General features: G+C 44.1%; 1 protein-coding gene across 2 annotated transcripts in view; it reads left to right on the forward strand.

Annotated features, from left to right (window-relative positions):
- The window catches only part of fancm (FA complementation group M), a 63,870-nt gene that overhangs the window by 35,776 nt on the left and 9,327 nt on the right, over positions 1–18,767 (forward strand). For both annotated transcript variants that reach the window (XM_088648082.1, XM_088648081.1), the window contains exons 5-14: positions 467–598; positions 822–954; positions 1,625–1,729; positions 2,355–2,447; positions 3,054–3,247; positions 5,743–5,949; positions 6,719–6,959; positions 8,167–8,318; positions 8,773–8,931; positions 16,343–18,347. In XM_088648082.1, the coding sequence (XP_088504208.1) occupies positions 467–598; positions 822–954; positions 1,625–1,729; positions 2,355–2,447; positions 3,054–3,247; positions 5,743–5,949; positions 6,719–6,959; positions 8,167–8,318; positions 8,773–8,931; positions 16,343–18,347 (3,421 nt within the window). The remainder of the gene's footprint in view (positions 1–466; positions 599–821; positions 955–1,624; positions 1,730–2,354; positions 2,448–3,053; positions 3,248–5,742; positions 5,950–6,718; positions 6,960–8,166; positions 8,319–8,772; positions 8,932–16,342; positions 18,348–18,767) is intronic.

The following is an 18,767-nucleotide window of genomic DNA, read 5'->3' on the forward strand; positions in this document are numbered from 1 at the left end:
GTGTCTAATTGCCTTACCAATTGTGTTTGAAACATAAAGGGCATGCGAGCAGAGCACATTTCTTTTTTTTTTCTGGACTGTAATGGTTCCTTTTATTGTGTTCCAAATTACATCTGCTTTTTGAAGCGACGGGCTCTGTTGGAGCGTTTGTGTCTAGCTAATCTTGTACATTATTATCTTTTTTAACACAAAGATGTAGTACAGATTATTATTCTTGAATACAATGAACTGTGGTGCTCCATTTACTCATAAAGCATAATGGCTTGTTACAGGTTTATGTAGAAACCTAATTGGAGAGGCAATTACTTTTTGAAAGATAAGATGACCATTTCTAACAAGACCCTTCCTGTTTTTTTGTACCTTGGACAAAAAATTTTTAGTTGTTTTTTTTTTCCTTTCTTTCTGGGAGGCTTTTAATTTGCTTTGCCTTTCTGACTCGGCTGCTCTCTCTCTCTCTGCTGTCCAGGTGCTGGAGAAGTTCACCAGCCGTCTGACCCAGCTGAACGTTCTCTCTCAGCGGGACATTCGCAACCTCACCAAGTACCAGCTCATCCTGGCCCGAGACCAGTTCAGGAACATCCCCCCGTCTCACATCGGGGTAAATTACTGGGGCTTATTCTCCCACTGATGCTCTGATTGATGCATGTATTTTATTTTTAAATTTCCGCATTTTTAAATTTCAGTGGATTGTCTTTACTTCTCTCACCTGTTCTTATCACTGATGCAGGTTTTTTTTTCCCCCGTAAGAAATTTGTTATTTACAAACAGACTGAGCTGTGGTTCCGATCTCAGTGTTTGAGAGTGGATTGCATTATCTTCAGGTTGCCCAGCAGGGGGTGCTGGAGGGGGACTTTGCCCTGTGCATCAGTCTGTACCACGGCTATGAGCTCCTGCTGCAGATGGGGCTGCGGTCCTTGTTCCTCTTCGTGCAGGGCATCATGGATGGCAGCAAGGGTGGGTTCCACAGTCTCGTTTCGATGCGCACGAGATATCAGCTCTGAAATAGTCACAGCACTGGTTTATCTTTCAGTCTTGGTCTAGTCTTGATGAATTTTAAAAGCATAAACATCATGATTTGCATTATAGCTCAGAATATCCTATGGCCTAATTAATTAAAAGTGGCATTTTGTGCAGGAGTGCCTTTGCCTTATATTAACCTGTGTGCAGTGTGCCCTCTCGTGATATCCTTGAGGGCTGTCTCAGTTCCTCTTGCAGGTGTGAGCTGCAAGAAGCACAGAGTTGCCGTAGCTCTTCTCACTTGTTGTTTCCCCATCACTGCTGCTCTGTTTAAATGCCGCTGTGCTGAGCCTTTGGTCTCATTCTGCTGGGACTGTAGAAAAATGCCACGAAGGAGGCACGTCTGTACACAAAGGGTGGTGGGAGCAGGGATCTTGCTCTCCAGCCATATTGTTGAAGCCGATACCCTGGCTTCTTCCAAGAAAGGAGGTTTTCGGGTCAGTTAGCATTCCTAATGGCCTCGTCCTGTTTGGAATGTGCTGTAATAAGGAATACCTTGTAATATTGGTGCAGCATATAAACTACAGCCCCCTCATTACACCTCTGCCTGGGGAGTCTTGCCAGACTTGTGTCCAGATGTCGTAGTTCATTCTGTCTGTGTCTTCAGAGATGCCAAGAGCGAGGAACGAGCTGCTGCGTAACCAGGACTTCATGGAGCTCTATCAGGAGATGGAGGCCAAGTTTTTGAAGCCCAGCATGGCTCTACCTGCAGGTACCCCATTCCACATTGCATATGTTCCTCTCTGCTTGCATGTTGAAAATCTATGAAAAGCAACAACCTCCTAATCTCGTATCGGTCTGTTTGTAAGTTGCCTTATTAACGATGGAGTTAAAGCCCTGGGTGGTGACACAGTGGTTAGCTTTTTTGGGACCCTGGGTTCATTTCCTGGGGCACTGTCTGCGTGGAGTTTGTATGTTCTCCCCCTGTTGGCATGGGTTTCCTCTGGGTGCAGTCCAAAAACATACTGGTAGGTTAATTGGCTTCTGGGAAAATTGGCTCTGGTGTGTCTGCATGTGCCCTGCAGTGCACTGGCAGCCTGTCCAGGGTGTACCCAGCCTTGGGCCTGTTGCTTGCTGGGATAGGCTCTGGCTCCCCCGCAGCCCTGAACTGGGTGAAACAGTTAGAAAATGAATGGATAAAGCCTTGATTTAGGAGCCATTTCTCTGTAACTTAACCTTTTGTTCTTGCTCTGTCAATTGGAGGACAGTAGATTCTTTTTTTATTAAAACAAACAGACATAAATGCGATGAAACCCCGCCTTTGCCTTTATAACTGGATCCTGAAGTGCATCGGCCTTGGAGAATTCCTCAGTTGCCTCTGTGCTGCTGTTTTTCAGGGCCTGAAGAGCCATTCTTGTACAGCCACCCCAAACTGAGGAAGCTGGAGGAGGTGGTGTTGGAGCATTTCCGGTCCTGGTCGGAGCACACAGGTAACAGCAGCAGGAACACCGTTACAAATCAGAAACCCTGAAAGAGACGCCAGGTCAAATGAACTCGGCCAACGCTCTTTAGCTGCTGAGGTTTCCTCCTGGTCACCCTCCCTGTCCACAGATGACTGAAGAGGATGCGATTGATTTGGTATTAATTGGCTATGTAGTGCCTCTGAGACTCTATTCTGAGCCGGAGTCTGGCCAGTCCTCGTCTTCTGTAGTTAGATTTTTCCCCACTGAGAGCTTATGTGTTTTGAGAATATCGGTGCACTATGGCTGCCGTTGCATCATCCAGGTGGGGCTGCACATTGGTGGTGGTAGTGGGATTCCCCATTACCTGTAAAGCGCTTTTAGTGGAGTGTCCAGAAAAGTGCTCTATAAGTGTAAGGAATTATTATTATTATTATTGGTCTGCCTACAACAGCCTATCATGTCATTTGGAACCAACTTTAAACTCCATATTTCGAAGTGCGACAGACTGGAAAGTTTGGAACATGATTTCCAGTCTTTGTACATATAGGAGTAAATTCCAAGTTGAGCGCTGGCTGCGTCTTTGTGTCCTTTGTGGTCTCGATGAGCCGTCTCTTCTCTCCCTGCCTCCCGCAGGGCCGGGCGACGCGGAGGGGGCGGCCGATCGCGTCTGCACCCGCGTGATGATCTTCTCGTCCTTCAGAGAGAGCGTGCAGGAGATCGCCGCGATGCTGAGCCGACACCAGCCCCTGGTGCGGGTCATGACCTTCATGGGCCAGTCGTCGGCAGGAAAGGGCGTCCGGGGCTTCACACAGAAGGAGCAGCTTGAGGTACCTGCTTACGTGGTTGTGAGAGATCGTGAGTGCCTGGTTTTAGTCTTAACCAGTCTACAGCAGGAGCTTTTGTGGCACACTCCTGAAGAGCTTTAATTTAATTGTTATTTTTTTTATTTACAAGAATTGTCTAATTAAACCTATATTTGGAGCATTATTTTAGTCAGTGTTCTTGGAAGACGTTGTAAATTTATTTTCTTTGTAATTTAACTAATTTAACAATATTTGGATATTAATAATATTTAGGAAAACCTCTCTATAAACATCCAAAGACTATCTGGAGATTCAGAATCCATCAATGTGAGATGACAGTTTTGCTTCAGGGAAGATTTGTCAGAAAGCTTTCTTACTGAGCGCAGAAAACTGCCAAGTTTACTGGCAGTCCAAGAAGCGGAGCGTTATCTCGTGTGCCTGTACATGACCTGTATTCTCTTTGGGGATCAAGCTGAGATATATTACTGTGTGCCCTTAGAATTATAACCAATGTTATAATTCTAAGGGCAATGTGCTCTTGTTTGTTGAAACTACTGCTGTTTGTGAAACCTCTTTATTTAGTAAGTGCCTGGGAAAAAAAACATCTTAAAAGCACAGTGGATCAAAAGCATCATATGATTATGGAAACAGGAGAGATGTGCAGCAGAAATAGATACAATGGAGTATTTTAAAAAAGCTACGTCAACAACAAGCATCTTATTATGTTATGTTAACTGTGGGCAATCCCTGCTTTTCTGAGCTTTTTCCGTGCTCATGCTAATGAAGGCATCTCCTGCATTCCAAGGCTGACTCTAAATCCAGTCTGAAAGTGGTGGCCCCACAGTTGGCCACAGAAAGAGAGGTTGCTAGTGACACAAGTGTGCCTCTTGCACACACATAGCTTTATTTACGCCACAACAAATGGCTTGTACAGTACAGTATGTGTTTTGAAATCCCTTAGTGAGATTGACAGTTTTTTTCCACTATAAACATTTTTAGTAAAAACATTTGTTTTCCTCGATGAAACCCAAACTAAAAGTTCGAGGTCTATGAAATAAAACTCACAATAGTCCTTTATATTGCCAACGTTGTTTCCATTAGCTCCTTGATTAGCATTAGATCCACTCCACCAGCAAGCATATGATTAAAGGATCTGGCTGGAGCAAAGTCATGTGATGAAAGAAATTGAAATGGGGGCCTGTTGAGAAACTGGTCTGGTTTCTCGGTTGCAAAGCGTTTTTCAGCAATTAATAATGTTTAGTTTTTCCTCACTTGTTTCCAGAAACCCTGCTGCTTGATGTTTGATTCAGGGTCAGTTTCTGCTGTTAAATGAAAGGGAGGGTCGTGCTGACTGATGGGCCAGGATGGCGGTGAAGTGAGCAGATCACTGCGAGATAGGGACCTGTGTCCCCCTTAGGAAGTCACGCCTGCTGGAAACGAGTGTGGGGTTTGCAGTCCGGCTCCAGTTTGGAGACGAGCTGGTGTTTGAAACCGATAAATCAACAAAGGCCTAAATAAAACGTTGGCAATTGGCAAACTCTTCGATTTGTGTAATGACACCGCATGTCATTAAACCAGAACAAAAACGCATTCAAGAAAATGTTCTTTGTGCTGAAAATGTGCGCTTTTTCTATCCGTAGGAGTGATGTCCTTCCATTCATTTTCTAATCCGCTCCTTCTAATTCAGGGTTGAACTGGGGGAGCTGGGGCGATGTACTGTAATTATGGCAGGAGATTTCCCTTTTCAAGGAATTCCCTAGCGATATCAAACCTTACAAGTTTGGTATCTGGAGCAGAAGGCAAAGATTGGGGAAACCATACCTAGTCAATAAAACGTTAAATAAAACGGCAGCATTTCTTTACACAACACAACAGTGCGTTCCCTCTAAAAAAAAAAATGCTTTCAGCTTGAGAATGTGTGTGCTAGATATTGAGATTGGAGTAGCATGGTCGTTCTTTTAATTCTTGAATTCAATTTAATTCTTGAATCTACACTTATGTACTGCCCTTTTATTTTTAAGTGACACATTTTTAAACAAGTGTGGCTCCTACTGGGCTTTCAATCTTGTTAAAATTCAGAGAGAATATCTCTGACCCATCAGTTACACTATTGCCCTTCTGCACAGAAGCATGACTCCCAAGTAGTTGTTCTGAAGCCTGTGCGCGTTTGGTTTTTGTTTTCAGTGCCGATTCATTATTGTCGGCACAGGTTATCAAAAAAAGCCTGTGTTTTACACTTTAATTATCTTTAAACTCGTATGACTGTTTGTTCGCTTTCCCCTTCCAGCTCTGTGAGGACATCCCACAGTGAATCATCATCGAAGGCAATGTATTTCTTGATGTGTCTGTTAAAAACCCCTCTGTTTTCCATGCTCCTGGAGTATCCACACTATCCCAGGCCCAATCCTGGTCCCTGCAGGTGGTATTTTTTTAGACTGCGGGAGCCGGGGGTATTTAGATACCTGGTCACTCGCGTCAGTGGGCAGCGTCTTGACTCTGCGGGGTCCCCCTCTGTCCAGGTGGTGCGGCGCTTCCGGGGAGGCGGGTTCAACACGCTGGTATCGACGTGCGTGGGGGAGGAGGGGCTGGACATTGGCGAGGTGGATCTCATCGTGTGCTTCGACGCTCAGAAGAGCCCGATCCGGCTGGTGCAGCGCATGGGCCGGACCGGGCGCCGGCGGCAGGGCCGGATTGTCGTCATTCTGGCGGAAGGCCGCGAGGAGAGGGTAGGTCCTGCAGCCTGTGGCTCCCGCCATGCCTGTGCTGTCCAGAGCTTCAGACTGGGGCACGCATTTAGCTGTAACCGCTGTGCAAGGCACCCTAGAAGTTGAGGAACAAGTAATAGGTTTATTCCATGCTGAAAAAAAGAAGAAAGAAAACACAACGTTTCGCCATAGAGCCTTCAGGTAGCTCACACCTGAAGAAGGCTCCACGGCCGAAACGTTGCATTTTCTTTCTTCTCTTTTCAGCATGGAATAAACCTATTACTTGTTCCTTTGCAGCTTACGCATGCTGACGCAGATACCCACCTATCCTAGAAGTTGAGCTGCACGCAGTGTATTTAGATCACAAATTCCATTTATAAAGCAGAATCCAGAAATAAGCGGTTGTGCCAGAAAATCAAAACTGATTTTCAGCTTTGTATTAATGAGTGCTATATACAGCTCTAAATCCTAGAAAATGTGTCTCTGCTGCAGTGTCGATGACTAGGCATGTGACTTGCATTGCCTTAAAAACAAAACAAAGCTTTTACACTAAGCAGAAATGTTTTCAGAGATGGATAAGTTGATCAGATCTTATTCCGTCACTTAATACTATAAGTGTTGAGAGAAAATAACCCATCTTTTGAGCTCCTCAGCTCCGATGTCTGTGTTCCCTATGTCTCAGAACTCTTGGGAGTTAAGATGTTATGAATAAGGTTCATTAATACTGTTGTAGCTGCGCATTGCTGCTGGTGGAAAGAGATCCAGTGCATTTCTCTGGTTTTCTCTCCAGACATACAACCAGAGTCAGAGCAATAAAAGGAGCATTTACAAGTCGATCATGGGGAGCAAGCAGAGCTTCCGCATGTACACCCAGAGCCCCCGCTTGCTGCCCGAGGGGGTCCGCCCCTCCCTGCACAAGATGTTCATCACCAGCGGGCAGTTCCAGCACCGGCAGACGTCCTGCCGTGCCTCCAGGGGCAGAAGGTCCGATGCCCTGATCCAGGAGTCCTTCACGCACCCCCGCGGGCCAGGTCAGACGCGTGTGGGCAGGGGTGGCCGAGCTCTGTGCCCCGCTGGCGCTGTCTGACACTGTGCAGGCTGTGGCTCTCCTATGTGTGCAGCTCCAGATCTCTTGTGCTGTTGGTGTTCTTTGTGTTCTTGTAACCTGGTACATATAACAATTTACAACCACATTAACATTCCTAAAGCAGTTATTGAAGGTCATATAAATATTTAAACCCGCTTGTCCATTCTAAGTCCAAGAAGCGAATGAAAGAGTCTTAAGCATTGTGTTCCTTCATTACACTGAAGCAGTCTGGACATGGTTGCTGATCCAGATGGGGTGTTTATCTGGAAGAGTCCTGTTCATCAAAACTCTAGATACCTTGCAGTTGAGATTCAACATGCCCAAGGTTTCTGGGAAGGGTCTCTCCATGGTGTCTTGGGGTTTTCTGCCTCAGCCACTGCTGCAGAAATCGGGGTTGCAATGCTGTTGGATGGTGAGCGATGGGGAGCTGTTCTCACCTAGGCTGGTGGGTTCCACCTGGCTTAGCACTTGGTTGATATCTGACCCCAAAAAAAGAAGAGGCTGAGGTTTGTGTGATTCCTTGTCTGCCCTGTTTGGTGAAAGCATTAAAATGCTCCATTAGTTCCTCTTGTGCTCATTCGGCTGTCACAATCTATAAAGCTTCTTAGTGACAGGGTTAAGTAGCTACAATTTCTGTTGCTGACTTTGCAGAATGGAATGTTTTTTTAACTCAAACTAAAGTCAGTACTTGCTTCAGAACATCATTTTTTTCCTATGTCTCAAGGCACTTGCAATATATAATCAGTGCTGATTCTACACCTAGAAAAGGTGTTTACAATAATACAGTATCTTTGCAGATATCGGTTCAGAACAACCCAGCTGCACAATCAGTTTGCCTTTCCAATGGCTGGTAAGGCCATGACAGAGCTTTAAGGACTCTGATAACCTCACTGCGATTGGTGTGGGATATTTGTTTGCATCACTGGAAGGATTGCATCAACATTTCTGGCACATTTAGAAGCAGTAGTTCCTGGCTGATACCGTCAGGTTCTCCCAAAGGGACTCCTGTCTACGTCTAGCTGTCTGTCCCCACATGCTGCATAATATACAGAATGAGTAGTGAAAGCTGTCAGTGTGTGTGTTAATTGGACTTGTTTGTTTCCCAGATGTGAGACTGATGGCTGAGCTGGGCCTTATGCTCTGTTTTGTAGGGTGTCCTGCAAGCAGAGCGAAGGACGGCGGGCTGCTGAGCCCGGAGGAGCTCTCTCTGTGGAATTCCAGCCTGCGCCTGGAGGAGGAGGAGCCCCAGCCCACACTGCCACGGTCGCACTTCCTCTCCCTCAAGAGCGAGCCTCCGTCCCCTGTGAGCACGCAGCTGGGCGCCCCCCGTTTCCCCCCGCCTTCCTCCGGGGGGAACCCAGCAGCTCTTAATAAAATTCACTTAAGCCTTTTTTTTTTTTTTAGAGGAGTTTTTGTCTTGAAAAAGCAACCTGGCTCTTGTCGGCTTAACTCAAGAAATACCTCTACGATATCCTCATTAGTCCTCATTGTCAGTTAGCTGCTAGCAAACATGCAAACCTGTTGCCACGAATGGACTCTCATTTGTAACATGTGTAACTCATTTGTAACTTCTGTTTCTATATTGTTATACCGTAAGTTTGATTTAGCTTTTACTTTGAAAAGCAAAAATATAGTTGTAGCTTGGCACAACTGCACCCACCTATAATGTTTTAACTGCCTATTTTCTGGAAGGAGTTCGGTGGTCGCTGCATTTAATCCTAACGATCACGGTGACGCCCATCTTTCTCTATCGGCAGGAGTGTGTGCCCACTTCCAGCTCTCGGGAACTGTCCCTGTGGGAATGGAGGTGCTGGCAGAACAGGCTCTTTCCAACAGCTACGGTGGATCACTCCGACCGATGTCGGCACTTCTCCCAAATCATGGAGCTCATAGACTGCATGAGGCAGGAGGAGAAGGTGAGAACCTCATTACGGCCACCATATCGTTCCAGCCAGCCAATCACGCTAGCTGTGCCTTTTCAGCCAGCCAATCACGCTAGCTGTGCCTTTTCAGCCAGCCAATCACGCTTGCTGTGCCTTTTCAGCCAGCCAATCATGCTCCCTTTTGTTTTTTTACTGTGCCTTTCTGAACAGCCAGTCCCGCCTGAATGGGTTTTAATCTGCGTATATTTATTGGTAGCTTGGAAACTGGAGTTCAAACCTGGTGATTTGCTCCCGGGCCAAATGGAGCACACCAAACAGGAGAGCTTGGACAATTCGTATCAAGCTTTCTCTTCACTGTTTTGCGTTTGTGTTAACTAACCAGAAAGGCATTTTTTTTCTTCCTTTGGAAGTGCCTATGAAGCAGTGCGTTTGACTTTCCTCAGGGTGCATAAAGAATTTGTTTTCCTGCTGGAAGGCAGATCTCTGTTCTCAGTGAATCTCATCTAATTTCCTAGTGACCAGTCTGTAGATGTGTGGTGTCTAATTTTATGACTTTTTTGTTCTAATTGCTTTTGGGCATTACACTCAGAGCTGTTCATTTTCTATCTGTTGCAAAGCTGTTATGCCACCGCTAGCAATACTACTATAGATGCGGTGAAGAAATTCTCTTTTTTAGGTTAATTAAGTTTCTGTGGTGGCAACATGAAGGAGGTAATTGCAACATAATGTGCAACCTGTTTGCTGCTTCTGGTGTTCCTTAAATACATTGCATCACATTTTCAAGATTTGTTTCCCCTTAGTTACATCAGCAGTTGTCTTCTACTTCTACTGAGTATGTCACTGAATACTATTTGGCCTACCAAAGATGTATTTTTATCTATGACTAAAAACCTATGGAACCCAACTGTTCCACATTATGAATTCAGCTCAAGTTGTAAATGACTGACCTTGTTCATTCAAAGGTTCCATCTTGGATGGAGACCAGTAAGGAGAAATCTAAGATAAAGGCATGTTTATTTAATTGCTCGGAACATGACATTTAATGATATTTCCTGCAGCTGTTCCCACACATAGGCTCTGTACGCTGTGTGCAAAGGGTAGGCCCAGGGTGCTGCTGTTCAGGGCTTCTCATAAACTGTCATGGCTGTGTAGCTTCAAAACATTTATTATCCCTTTCTTTTTGTCTTAGTGGACAGTTGCCATCCATCTTGTTCCTAGAGCTGTCTCAGGCTCCACATGTAACAGCACTGCCTGTACCAGTGCACTGCCATGCCAGAGTAAGCAGAGCAATCACTTATTAGCTTAAAGGATCGTTGGGAATAATTTCTGTCGATATTGATACTTAAATCAGTTCCTCTTTACCCAAGTAATTAGGAAATTGCTAACTTCAGATCAGATCCTGCTGTCATGGAGATATACAAAAGCAGTTTAATCTTTTAAGGCTTTTCAGCATGGAGTAAACCTGTACTTGTTCCTCTGCAGCCTATGCATGCTGACGCAGCTACCTGCTTGACCTTCAACAGTGTATGTGCCAGTATATTGACTGTTTTAACTTGGGTGGCTTTTTTTTCTGTTGGGTCTGAATTAGATGTTTAAAATAACATTTTGCTGGTGTTGCTTGCCTTGAGGACAGCGATCGTGGTCACGCGTGGAAATCCAAATGGAGAGGCATTGTGAGCCTCAGGTACTGGATCTGCACTGTACTGGTCTGTTTAGAAAACTCACAGATGAGACAGCTGTTCTGTTCTGCTGGGCTGGACATCAGAGGAAAAGAGCTTTACAGAGGGGCTAGATGGGGTGTGTAGCCTCCGCTCGTTTGTAACTTTAATGATGTGATTAACAACCAGAGATCAGAAGATGGTGGTGTGAGAGGGATGACAAATCTATCTTATTCTGTTACTGGAGTTATTGATATTTTAGGAATGTATTACTGAGTTTAAATCTGACAGTTACCATTTCCCTAATTCAGTTTTAGAGAACATTTCAAGGTGTTTTGTTTCTTTGTTCTGATACACATGACCTTCTCCAATCCTTCCCACCAAAAGCATTCCTTTTCCAGCTTTATGGATCGGAAGAGCTCGGTTCACTCCATGAGCAGCCTGTGAATCAGGGTCTGCTGGGATGGGTTTTCCTCTGAAATTGCAATGCACCAGGAAACAAACAGCCTCATTTGTAGAAAAAAAAACAACAACCAAGAGGCTCCCTTAACTGGGCAAATCTGTGCTTTGACAGGTGGAGCCAACATTACCACGCTGATTAAGGGCTGCTGAAGGGTTTCATCGAGACCGATCAGGATTTGTGGGGATTTTGGCTCTCGGCGATGGCTGTGCCAGTCTGGGTATTGCAACGCCACCCTTGCAGTTCAAATTCTTGAGTGCTGAAGCTCTGTGGAAGTAGGGCCATGGCACTGCAGGTCTCAGAATCCTCCCTCCGGATCTGACTTTCCTGTGATTTGAATACCTGTTGCTTTTAATTGGGAAATGTTCTACTAAACCTCGGAGCATGCAGCTTTTTTTAAAATCTGAGCACCACACGAATCAGGGGCACCTGTGGTCAGATGTAACTCTTTTGGAAAGGTGTTAAGCTTTATGCAGCCGTCATCCGCTCTACCAAAAAGAGAAACATGGCCTTTTCACGCTTTCCATTTTAGCATCCCTTTATATCTCTCTCTCTGCGTGTCCCTCTTGGTGTCCCTCTCTGTTTCTGCCTCCTGGTCTTTTATCCTGTGGTCCTGGGCTGTTGATGACTTTTAATGATTTACCGAGAATGTAATTAACTAAGGTAAGCCAGGTGATTCAGTTTGATCAGTGTGTCTCGGACCTGTCAGGTGTGTCTCAGTTTTAAGTATCTCTTAGTTTCCACTGAAAGGAAGAGAGGGGAACTTTTAGATTTGTCTTTGGCATGGTCTTGGATGGGTTGCAGTGTTCTAGAACTGTGTTTCCACTCCATATCTGAGGGATCATTACCAGCTCAGGCTTCAGTGAACACCCGATTTTTTCTTTTAAAGGTCAGCATGCTGCTTTATTTTACACATTTAACACATTTTTTCAATTTAGGACATCGGGGATTTATATGCAACTTTTATTATTAAGTGTTGGACATTGATGATCTATGTGCAGCTCAAAACCATGGCAGATTAAAAAAAATGTAACTGGATCAGAAAATTAGGATGTTAGTGGTCCTTCAGGAAAGACTTCTAGAATTCAGAGCGGTACATCACTCCTAGAATTCTAGAGCCACTGAATTTCTGACACACCTGCACCCTGACTTCTTAAATGTCAGCTCCTCAGAAGTTTGCTTGGATCTGTGACCTGTTTCAGTCACAGAACTCCGCAAATGCATTTCCTTGCTTCTCTTATGTTCTTGCTCGTTAAATTAGTCTCAGGTTGAAGCCCCCAAAGCTCCCTCATCCACATCATCTGCATACAGGGTTCTGACGGCCTACTGCAAATCAACAGAATATCATTCAGATTGATTTTGTTACCCCCTGTTTTTTCTCTTTTTAATTCAGACACGGATAATGGAGTTACAGCAGGCTCGCAGTTTCCATGGCCAGCATTGTAGGAGCGCATCTCATAAAGAGGTGTAAGAAAGACATTAAAAAAGACCTGCAGTCAAACTCTTGTTTATTAAGGCACATTTTATTTGAAGCCCACATGATATAAAACTGTGGAAGCAAAATACTGTATATGTTTCATAGTTCGTATTTTATGAGGAAAAAAGCACAAGGCAGGCAGTCTGCACTCTGGTTACGTAACTCATCAGAGGAACAATTATATAACCACAGGAAGTACCAAGTAGGCCAGGCTTTGCTGACCTAGATAAGCTGCCACTGACGAGGAGAGCTAGAGTGACTGTGAAGGATGACTTTCTTAGAAGTGATGCAGATCTGTTTTGCTTTCCATCAAATGCGCAGATCCATGTTTGTATTTTTTAAAGAAGGTAAATAGAGCATTTAGATTTAATTTGGGGAAAACGGGAGGCTGAGTTCTCTTGTGTCAAATTTCTGATAATGACGCCCGTATGAGAAAAGGATCCTCATTGCTTTTGGTAGTATACTTCACAGCTGGCTCTTCTCTTTCAGATTAAGGATTTATAATTAGTCCTCAAAACTATCACAGAAGTTCTCATTAAAGCCCTGTTTCGACCAGTCTCGTTTAATCTTTTAAGTTGATTAGATAGCCAAGCAGTTCAAAATGCATTGCTCTTCAAATACTTTCCTGACCCTTAAAGGAAAATGTATTACAAGAAGTGCACTCTAATTAGTCCTTTGTTTGATTTTTTTTACAAAAGAAGATCAGCTTCAAAGTGACTTTCGGAAGGTTTTTCGTACCCTTTTAGTCCCTTTTTGTCCAGCATTTGATTTGATGAAGAATTTGTAATCCAAATTTGATCTCGGAAGAAATCAATAGGAGGGATATTCTGAGTGCGCTTTTAGTCGTCTTGCACGTTGATCAGATGGGTAGCGGACAGCCTCTCCAGTTACCTCTGTATTGTCCACTGCTGTTCGTGTGGCGTTGTGGAAGAAGTGCACAGTGGAGACGTTTGTGGAGGGTTATAAATGACAGAGAGACCATTGACCATTGGACAGTAACACTCCTGTCTGTTGGAAATGTGCACTAATGTGAAAATGGTGCTCTTTGAAGTAATCTGAACTAGCTACTTCCCTTCATCCCAAATACAACCTGCTGGTGATTTTCAGGAAGGAGATAATGAATATGTACCAAACTGCCATGAGCCCCCAGTGAAAAGTGTCCAGTTTGCCTTGTGTCTCCTTGGGTGCCTCCTTTCATTTGCTTCTCCATCATTGGAATAGTGAAAGTGTTGTTCTGTGGGACTGTGACCATTTTAATCCGAGATTCTCCTGAGAAACGCCACCTGACTGCATTCATTCTTTCTAGGATCACTTCCACTCATTTTGTCTCTGTTGCTTTGATCTTTTTTAGGAAGGTCTCAGTTGATGTATGGCAAGGTCAAAGATAACAAAACAAAGCGAAAATATTCTGAGCAAGACTTCAGTCATGGAATGACTGCTTTCTCAGATATGTTTCTTACGAAGTAAACATTAGAACAATGAAAATTCTGGAACTGAAAAAATAATAATTTGTGCTTTGTAATTAAGATGAAGGTACTCTCATATGACCAACAAGTGATGAGATTAAGGCAGTTTATCATGGAGACAATGACGCCTAGTATTTGGTGTCCTAACGCTGCGGTTTGGCACCATGTCTTATATTGATAAGCATCATGGTTTCTGAGCTGTGATTCTCTTTGGATCCTACTTATTATATAAGTTGTAATGCTTCATCTTAAGCCATCAAATCCATGTGTTGGGAAAAATATTGGGTTGCTTAAACAAAAATGTGCGTTTGTGTTTGTCACATATTCTGGTTGTCAGAAAACAAAAAACCTTCATACAGTAGGCATTACACTGTTACCTCAGTACCTGAGCTGTCCGTCTGAGCTAGTGTGTAGCTAGTTTGTAGTAGTTGATGCAGAAAAAGAGTTGGATATGTTTCAGGCAGTAATTAAGTGTGTTAAATATTACTTGTTAAGCTATAAATGTTTAACAGTAATGGGTATTGTAGAGCACTCATTTATTCATCTAAGCATTTGGTTATAAAAAAAAATCTAAAAGCATTTTAGACCAAAATACATATTTGGTCTAAAATGCTTCTGGTCTAGACATGCACCAGTTTGCAGGCTTGATCTGTTCATAAGAATGCAAAGAAAGAAGCTGAACAGCCTGCGATAAAGTTTGAAAAGAACATGCAACATTGTTAAACTCATGGCAACTTGTCCTTCAGCTGCTGATGGAAGATTCTCCATACCTTGAGCTTTGGTTTATTTGTAGCTGAAAAAAGGATTGCCATTTGTCTTAGTCTTGTGAAGCTCTTTAAGTCCTGCGGTGAGGAAATGTTCTGTCCATATCTGTGAGGTTGCCGATTTGATTTATACATAAAAAACATAGCTAATCGTGCTCTGGGGGTTTTAAAGGATGGATCTAAAACTACTTTTTCAGAATCACTTCCTTGGCTACATAGAGGCAGAGCTGGTAGGTGTGCATTCTTATCCCTTAAGAGAAATGTCTTAAACCACATTGGTCTTGATAGTAAAACACTGATCTGGATGTTCTTGATGTCACTAGCCCTGTATAGCTTTAAAGACCTAGGAGAATTGGAGTCTTGCTCAATGTTATCACAGTTCGGAAGGGTTTCTGTCCTGCTGGTTAATAAAACCTGTCGGCATTCTTGTCTGTCTTCCATCATCTTCTCAAGCATTGCAATGGCTAATACTCCACAGTTCTCTTACTTTGCTTATGACTGCAGCATCAAATGAGCATCACACACTCCATCGTAAAATCCTTAAACTTAGCTTCTCATCAAACCCGTGGTAAGGACTATATTCAGTTTTCCGTTATGTGATAACAATGGAAATCTCGTTTCAGCTGGAATTCTGTCCTTCTTATCAGCTGCTGTGTATTCTCTTGTCATTATCTGAGTCATGGTTCCTGTTGTTTGCTGTGGAGGCTAATCCCATTACTGTAACGCATATCAAATGTGTGGGCTGCAGATTCCCAGGGAGCTGTAGCTGTTATGGGAGTGCATTAAGAAGCTCAAGGTCTGTGCCTCCCCTTGTTGCTCAACAGGTTCTCCCCAGTGTCTCTGGATGGGGCCAGATAGCTGTTGAGGAGACCTCCTCCTGAAAGCCAGCATGGGACACCTAATTTACCTTGTACAGCTGCCCTGCAACCTGCCCCTGCTGTGATCACATCATCCTCCTACACTAGTGATCTGATGCATTAGATCAAAGCAGTCTGAGATATTGATGTGATGCTGTGGGGTGGCATTTGCATGCTCTCCTGACTTCGGTGGGCGATGTAACTTTCTATTACAGTTCAGCAGTATTCAATAGTTTTGCGCTATGCTTCAAGAGCCTTTTTTTTCAGCTTAGTTTTTTTGTGAAAAACATTACAAATTGATCATTCAGTACAGCTCGGGGCATTTTAGCAGAAACATACCTGAAACCAGACCTGTCTCTGAGCCTGCACTGAACTTGCAACACAAAAGTCTGAAAAGAGTGATTTTTCAATTAAATGCAAAAGCGATCTCATTGTGTGCTTTACACAATGTGCATTCCAAAGATGAATGCCAGCTTCACATTTTTTATTAATTGCTTAATCACCCACCACGTAATGATCATTTTCCAAGAGAGGTACTTTGTTATTATTTGAATGAAAGATGACTGGCCAGAACAGCATCAGTGTGAGAGCCCACAAAGATCTATTAATACAGTTTTAGCCCGTCTGTAAAGATGTATAGATTTGGCATCTGCCTTTTCCTCTGCACTGTACTTTCTCTGAGATTCACTGTTTAACTTTGCCTTTGGTATTTTATCTGACCTTTAGTGATCACAAAAACTGTTTGATTTTTTTCTTTGGCAGGGGGAATGCAATTATGAGTTAGAGCTGATGCCATATCTTAAGAAGGAGGATGTGATTGGCTGTAAAGGTAATAAAGCTTCATCTGAAGATCCATGTGGTGAAACAGCCGTCAAGGGAAAGAGACCCAGAAGACTGGGATCGAATCTGCACCCTGTCCACTCCAAGAAAAAACGTTCTTCAAGCTCGTCTATCGACATGGAGGAAGTAGACAGGGATTTTAGGACTCCTGGGGTGAGCGTATCAAAGCAGATGTCTTCTGTGTGCATGCCTGAGTCAACAGAGAAGTCCCCATCATCCGAGGATGCCCAAGCCCTAAATGAGCCTAAAGGCTGTGGAATGGAGTCAGAGCCAAGTGAAACATTCCAAGCCGGAGATATTGAATCTGAATGTATTATCATCCCTGATAAAAGAAAAGATCCAGGTGCAGGTTCTGCAGACCATTGTAGTTCCCCTGAACTTGAAGCTTTGCATCAGTCTGCAAAATTAAGTCCCCACATTGGCTACGCCAATAAAACAGATGAAAGCTGCTCAGACATTGAAGCCATGTTTTATTTGCCAAAGTGCACTACTTTTTCTTTTGAAAAATGTCCTGATAAAGAAATACCACACAATGTGAAGGTTATTTTAGAAAATGTGAAAGAGCTCCTGGAAAGGTCTCCTCCTCCTGAACCTGACTTAGACTTTGACTTGGTAAACATGGAACCCCCACTTGATTCTAAATCTCAGCCAATCAACACTTTCCAGATCACCTTTTCCTTGACAGGCGAGCTAGAAGTTCCTTGTGGAGAAAAGGAATCAAGCGATATTGTCTTGTCTGGTAGCGATTTGAAACTTAACGGTGCGGCTTCTCATGGAGTGATGACTAAGGAAGCAGCTGAAGTAAATAAACGTCCCACAGGCCAAGCTGTTCTAAAAGCCTGCAGTCCCAGTTGGGATGTAATCTTTGATGAAGTCCCAGAGGAAAACCCCACACATGATGAACAAGACATGGGTTGCAGAAACAGTAAACTGCAGCTCCAGGCTGGCACACCAGGCGATGGTAATGACAAGGCTACTGGCAAACAGTACTGCCAGAGCCACAGCTTCAAAGCTGACCCCAAAGATGAAAGCATGGACCTGTTTGAAGATGATGATCTCTTCCTCCAGGTCAGTGTCCCAGATCCTGTTGTCAGTGCTGACAAGTCTCCAAGGCCAAACGCTCCTGCAGGACCTGTCGGGGAGGCAGATGGATTCAAGAGGGATGGACTGGCTTGCAGAGATCTTACTGTCCAAGAAAAAACGGCTTTTGTAGCTGAAGGGCCAACAGCTCCCTACCCGAGTTCTGTTGCAGATCAGCAGCAGTTACCACAGGATGAAGGACAGTACAATTGCTCACAGGAGCTCTTCTCTGTTAACTTTGACCTGGGCTTTTCAATGGAAGAGAGCGAGGATGAGCTCCTGGAAAAGGGAAATGCCTCTCCACATGAAGCAAAGGAATCAGCATGCAGCTCTGCCACTCCCACCTCGAAAAGGGCTGCAGAAACGTGGCTGATCCCAAACCAAGAAAAACATGGATCGTCCTCAAGGTGTTGGATGGATCCCCGAGGCATGAATTGTGTAACACCTTTGATACATCGCACTGAGAGAGAGACCGCTCCATTCTTAGTTTCAAAGGGGGCGTCTGTGTTGTCCCCAGTCATCACTAATCAAGACCAGAGTCTCCTTGCTCCCCCAGACATTACTGATCAAGACCAGAGTCTCCTTCGTCCCCCAGGCATCACCAATCAAGACCGGAATCTCCTTGCTCCCACAGCTGCTTCCACTCCCACTCCCTTTGCCACTTTGACATCTCCACGGGGTTCAGGCAGGTTGTTTAAGAGAACCCAGACATCACGGCCAGACCCCTCCTTTCTGGGAAGCAAGCTGTGGTCACCTCTGAAGGGCCATACGCAGGGACATCTGAAAAGAGCTCTGCTGAAGGCAGCAGGCACCAGTGAAAACCGACCATCGGATCTTCTTCATAAAGGTGAGGGCTTTTTTGTTTTATAGTTACTGTGACTTCCCATGAAAATCATGATTTTGTTCCACTTTATTTCACCCTTCACTGTAGTTATTGTATATTCCTTGATGTTCCACAGCCCCACTTTTGAACTAACACTCTTTGCCCTAGCATGAGCCCTGCCTTCTACAGTCTAACTTGACTTTTTGAGCTTCAAGTTTTACACTGTGTGGGAGCAATGCTGCACAGCCTCTTATTCCCTGTTCTTAGTAGTCATGCTAATTTAATAGAATCATACCTTTTGTCCCCATGGAAAAGGTTAGGGACATGAAAACGACTTAGACCCCCAGTCACACTGTTCAGCTTGCCATTCTGAATTTGCCTAAGCCATCTGCTGTTCTTTACTTGTTTAACGTGTTTAGCTCAATAGCCTGGTTGTCTCTGTGC

The sequence above is a fragment of the Lepisosteus platostomus genome, chromosome 10, assembly GCF_059453375.1.
Source record: "Lepisosteus platostomus isolate fLepPlt1 chromosome 10, fLepPlt1.hap1, whole genome shotgun sequence".
Taxonomy (NCBI): Eukaryota; Metazoa; Chordata; class Actinopteri; order Semionotiformes; family Lepisosteidae; genus Lepisosteus; species Lepisosteus platostomus.